Genomic DNA, 6031 nt, shown 5'->3' on the forward strand with positions numbered 1-6031 from the left:
CTGCACCACGGGTATCAACTCCAGCTCCGACGCCAACCTTACCGCAAAGGTCTCTGGCTTCCTGGCCGACGGCAAGTTTGTCGATGCCCTCGTTACACTGGCCGAGATGCGCATCCGTGGCGACATCCCCAGGCTAGGCGCCTTGTGCCGCTGGGTCAGAGATCTCGACATCACCAGCGGCCTTTCGCAAACCGAAACGACCAACAGGCAGAGTCGGCCCGAGCTGCTCAGGATCATGGACGCCATTCTGAGAGCCACCGGACAGCCAATTGATGCTTCCGGGCTTGGGGACTCGTCTTCAACAACATGGACTGGTCCCATTGCGCTTCAGAAGATGTGGGATATTCGAGAGCCATCAGCAACACCATTCCCCATGCGGCAATCCGTTCTAGACGGCACATTATTCTCGGTATGCCCACCGAATGTCAAGGACTTGTTCAAGGCCATTGAAACTACACCCGGTCCTCAACGAAAACCACCCAACCTCCACCCAGCTGTCCTCCACCTCAGCGACGAAGGTGCCGTTCCTCTCTCACCTACTCCCCCGACCATCACCAAGCACCAACACCCCATTGTTCCCTCCCTTTCTATCTTAAAGGATGTCCTCTCGCCTGCCGAGTGCAAATCCATCATCGCTGCTACCGAATCTGTCGGCTACCTCCCCGACGCACCCATCAAGGAAGACGGTTCCGAATCCAGCATCCTCGCCCACAACGTCTACTGGATCGTTGACCAAACCTTCCACGATGCTCTCTGGGAACGTGTCCGTCCTTTCATCCCCACCCACGATGCTGGAAGAAAGGCGCGAGGCATCAACCGTCGCTTCAGGGTTTACCGCTACGTTCCCGGAGCCGAGTATCGCTGCCACTTCGACGGTGCCTGGCCTCCCTCTGGCATTCACCCTACGACGGGCAAGTACATGTACGATGCCTCGCCGGCGGACAAGAAGCAGTCGAGTTTGTTTACCTTCCTCATGTACTTGAATGATGAGTTTGAGGGCGGCGAGACGACCTTCTTTACGCCGAGCGTACGTGACGGTGTCATGAATGCCCACCCAGTGAGGCCGGTTATGGGCTCGGTGGCGGTGTTCCCACATGGCGAGAACCACGGTGCGCTGTTGCATGAGGGCACTGGTGTGAGGAAGGGTGCCAAGTACATCATCCGGACGGATGTGGAGTTTGATGTCGACCCTGGACGGGAGGACTGATGTGTGTGATGTCACCTTGGTTGAGCTATGTATCTTGTCCGAGGATTCATTATACAGTCTGTCGTTACCTTGCGGTAACAACCTTATAACGCCTAAAGTTCCTCGGATAACGTTTCAAATAACTCGAGATGCTTCGCTAGACTATAGCTTAGTCTATACATCAGGAAAAGTTCAAAACCCCTGTAATCAACGCTTCGCTTTCTCGCTTCTCCTCGACTTCGGGAATCCTGCTACATCGGACGACAGTTAGTCTGTAGATGAGGGTCAAGCTTGAAGCCACGGAGAGCACCAATGGCCTTATTGGCGTCTTGGATCAGGCAGTCGATCTTCGAATAAGGTCCAAATCCTGGATGCCACTCAAGCTCTCGAGGCCACTCACGCTCTTGACGACACTCCGTCTCTCCGACGTCCGATTCTGTGGAAGGAGTCAACACCGCTTCATCGTCACTAGAGGTATCATCGTCATCGTCAGCGTTATTGCCATCCTCCTGAGTCTCCTCTTCCATACTCCAATAGCCACTGTCGTGGTCCTTGTCACTTCGTACCTCCGTTGCCTTTTCATCCTGCACGCCTGTTTGCGCATCGTGTTCCACGTTGTCTTCCACATCTTCCACGTCTTCCACGTCTTCCACGTCTTCCACGTCTTCCACGTCTTCCACGTCTTCCACGTCTTCCACGTCTTCCACGTCTTCCACGTCTTCCACGTCTTCCACGTCTTCCACATACTCCTGATGTTCAGTTGCATCTTGATGGCCTCCGTCGTAGCTATCCTTCATATTTCCAATTTGGACGTCGTGCCATCGATAACAGAGAATATATTGATAATAGGCAAAATTGGCAACCCAGATTTTGGTGCTCACTATCCGCAAAAGACAACACAAGTAAATGTCAGCATATATCCCCAACTTGTCCCATATAGCATGGACACACCACCACAGCACACTTTGCGCGCCACTCTTTCGCATTCACGGTTTCTCAGCAATGAAACATATCACTCACCTTTCCGAATCTCCACATGAAGCTCCTTCGTCAACCTCTGCAGCTCCTCAGTTGACACGTCTTCCGGCACCCCGCTAATCAGCCCCACCGGATCCCTCGTCCAAGTCTGCGCCATCGCCGCAGCCAAGTACCACAACGCCCACGGCTCAAGGATAAACAACCCTTCGAACGCAAAGATCGGTGACTTGCAAATACTTCGTAGAGTCTCCATGATGACCAACAAGTTGTTGACGCCCTTCATCGGCCATTCTTGGACATGGATGGGATGGCTCTCTGGGTGAGGGACATGGAGTAGAAATTCCTCCCATGATGCGATGTGCCGCGGAGTGTTGAGTTTGAAGCGGCGGATGAGGTCAAAGGCTAGGTGTAGGTTGGCCATGCGGGTGGCCCAGAACAACCGGCTTTCGGGATAGGGGAGGTAGGACGTGGGGAGGTTGTAGATGTAGGTGGAGGGTTCCATTGTTCGGTTGGTTGGCGATAGATGGAGTAAGGATATCGGAACTAGGTAGAACGCTGGTATTCAAAATATTGTCTAAAATGTGGTGGATGGGTTAGAAAGAATGCGGTGAGCAAGGACTTGGAGGAGATGTGTGTCGGAGCTTCAGGGTTCCCAAGATTAGCTGCTTCTTCTCGTTAATTCCGAATCTCAACGTCTGTTAAGAGCATCTTTACGACATAGACCTCTAGCCAACACAAGGGAAGGTGCAATGCTATCAACCAGGGATGGATGGGAAGGGGCTAAAATCTTCAAGACCAACTCTCTTGATGGACCTCTTGAACACTAAGACAAGGCACAACGTCGTAAGTAAACAATCCCCCTTTTCCCACGCCAATCAATACAACTGCATACCCCTATCGCTTTTGGCTGCGGAAATCCACCTCGACAAAGCCATTGACTTTGATCGCAAAACAGCATATCATGATACTGAAGCTCTAATCCTTTCCCACCAACCCACGGTGTTTGTCGCTGTGTTCCTTCCCCGGATCACGGTACTATTTGCTCGTTCAATGTTTGCAGGCACTACCTTCCAGTCGCGCATTCGTGCACTTTCACAACAGACCTTGGGCTGAACCTTCCAATCACTAATTCTGAGCAACGTGGATCACATATCCGTCCATCATATTCATCGGCGACAATTGTTAAGCTTCAAAAGCTACTTGTCACTGCTTGAATGGCCTGTCTGACCTCCGGCGCAGCTATTTCGCTCGCTCGAGCCTGACCGGAGTGAGTTAGACCTCATCCCGAAGCTGGTCAGTGCTCAGGGACGCCCTTGTGCTTCCATTTACCCGAGATTTTTCATCCCATGCTCAGGTCCTATCATGTGTTTTTCAAGATACAAGTGTGTCGGCTCATCTTCAGAGCAAGGTTGAACCGTTGAAGTGATAAAGGTCATTAGCTCCCACGGTTCAGCAGATCAGCCCTAACTGGCGAGACGGAACTGGGCCTCGCCCACACAGACGTCCAACCGCCGGAAACGAACATCAAGACGGCTGGGAATAGGAAGATCAGATAAGAGATAGAAGCTAGATCAGGCAGGGCACCGATGTTTCAGCAAAGGCCAAAGCGACAACTGGAGTGACATCCGCCTCGTGCGGTTGCCCAGAAGTCATGGTAGTGCATGAGGTCAGTGTGCCGAGTTACCACATTATCTTGATCATCTCTATTCACACTACCTCGAGCGAAAATGATCATCGTCTGAGCAAAGGACAGAGGATGAACAGGATCTACGACCTGCTTGTTTGGGGTTGCCCTGAACATCATCATCCCTCGACTACATAGTATGTCCAGATGATCAAGACGATCGGTTGATAGAAGACAAGATCGTCGTCGACTATTGGAAGTGGAATACAACGCACATGTTCCGTTTATACCCCATATATACAATGTAGATGTACTACACTATACAGTAATACTGTCTGTCTCCGTTTACTGTCATCCTTCTTCGCGTCTCCGTTCTGTCTTTGCATTCCACGGACGCGCAGGCATTTACACACAAGTCCGATTCCGCATTCCATTCCATTCTTTCCTCATGCAGCATTGACACCTGAAGGTCCGCACATCCATCCATCCATCCATCCGCCCACTGATATTTGCACCGCAAACCGCAGAAACCGTTCGACGTTTCCATTGGTACATGCAGAACCGTTAGAGTTGCATAACGATTGCATATGCAGTGCAGTGCATTGCACACGGACGGGCGGGCGGGTACCTGGCATAACATACAAGCTGTTGTCTACGGAAAGAACTGCATGAAACAACTTTATCCGTAGGTATCTTTGTTTGCAGTGAATGAACCGTTCACGGCCCGGCGACGACCACAACGGAACGACCAACGGAACGGTTACTTAGAACATGTGGTTGACTCTAGCGGCACAAACGGAAGCTTGATCCATGATTTAACTACCCCCATACCAGGAGGAAACCAGGCAAGGGCAGGGCAGTATCATATCTCCCGACATAGTAAAGGCTGCAAGTGGTGTCGTGTCTGTCGTAGGGCTTAAACATCCCCATCGCCATGGTCCGTTTTTACCACAGTGATGGGATGGACGGATGCAACGCTGCTTGCTCTTCAACCCCGGTGCTTGTACCTACCTGTACCGGTCTACCGGTCTACCGGTCGAGACCTGAAATGCCTCATCCAAGGTTCTTAATCCTTCCAATATGCAAAACGAAGCGACACTCGTTGTCGTAGTCACTGTTTACAAGGGCAAAGTTTCACCTCAGTGAGTGACTGGTTGACCAGGGTTTTGGTCCTTCTCTGGAGCTTCGAGAAGGGTTCTTTTGGGGGAGGTGTCTGATGGTCTTTGACGCAGAAGTGGACTGGAAGCCCCACAGTGACGCCGAGGGAGGGATCGAGATCGTGATCGGTGTGTTGCCCTCAAACTGAATGAACTTCCTCGTGTATGTAGTGTAGTTTGGGCTTGCAGCTCCTTCCACCCCTGATCAGCGCAGCCTGCATAGGCAGCATTGGGCTGTCATGTTTGTAAACTTGGAGACAGGACTGAACCGTTTTCGTTCGCCCTGTTGCGTCGCGCCCTATTGCTGATGGAGTCCGCGGGTCCTTACATTAGTCTAGTGTAGTCTAGTGTAGTGTAGAGTCCGAGGGTCCGTATCGACAAGGTTAGTGTTAGTGTTTCTGTGGCGTGATGTGTGTGTGTGTGTGTGTGTGTGTGTGTGTGTCATTTGGTTTAGCGTTGTATCCAGGAGATTGGGTATGTAAGGAATGTGGTCTGTGGTGTTTGGGGTTGAGGTTATTAAACGGTCCCCAGTTTTTTTCTTCTTTTTCTGTGTGTGGTGTAGTGTAGAAAAACGTTTTGACCTCTCTGGGGGAAATGAAACGACCAAAAACTATTTTTGCTTGGTAGTGTAGAGGTATGTAACTTGTTTCGTTGGGTTCAATTCCGTTCGTTCAGTTTGTCCCCCCGCCCCAAATGACGAGTCACACCTTGAATGGAAATTTCCACGACTCTCAAACGAACACCCAACCCGCGCGCGGAATTGATACCGTCGATGCAGTGGCCTTCCATTCACGGATTTTTCCATATTGCTTCTTTACATGAGTGTATCACAACTCGAAAAAGTGATAACCGAATACAACAAACTGTCGGAACCCGTTCCCCGGTTGCTTGATAGGTATGTACCTTGCTTCTATGACCTACCTGCCTACTCACCAACCTTGACCATGGACACTCACCCACTCGCTCGCACCGTTCGGCAAACGGAAGACAGGTACCTCTACCATACATAGGTGTTCGCTCGCTCGAACTTCGGGCCATCCGGGTGGAAATGGAATTAGCGATTACCCCCCCCCCCCCCCCCCCCCC

The 6031-nt window shown here is 51.3% G+C and overlaps 2 protein-coding genes across 2 annotated transcripts; one reads left to right on the plus strand and one right to left on the minus strand.

The window, feature by feature from the left end:
- Window positions 1–369: 369 nt before the first annotated feature.
- On the plus strand, window positions 370–1483 carry NEUTE1DRAFT_117560 (uncharacterized protein; the record flags this gene model as incomplete). The annotated part of the gene is made up of 1 exon (XM_009854246.1): window positions 370–1483. One exon carries the CDS (start codon window positions 374–376, stop codon window positions 1205–1207), a length of 834 nt encoding a protein of 277 aa, XP_009852548.1.
- Window positions 1438–2666, minus strand: NEUTE1DRAFT_111389 (uncharacterized protein; the record flags this gene model as incomplete). The annotated part of the gene is made up of 2 exons (XM_009854247.1): window positions 1438–2066; window positions 2207–2666. 2 exons carry the CDS (start codon window positions 2664–2666, stop codon window positions 1438–1440), a joined length of 1089 nt encoding a protein of 362 aa, XP_009852549.1.
- Between the last annotated feature and the right edge of the window lie 3365 nt (window positions 2667–6031).

Source organism: Neurospora tetrasperma, assembly GCF_000213175.1.
Source record: "Neurospora tetrasperma FGSC 2508 unplaced genomic scaffold NEUTE1scaffold_4, whole genome shotgun sequence".
In the NCBI taxonomy this organism is placed as follows: domain Eukaryota; kingdom Fungi; phylum Ascomycota; class Sordariomycetes; order Sordariales; family Sordariaceae; genus Neurospora; species Neurospora tetrasperma.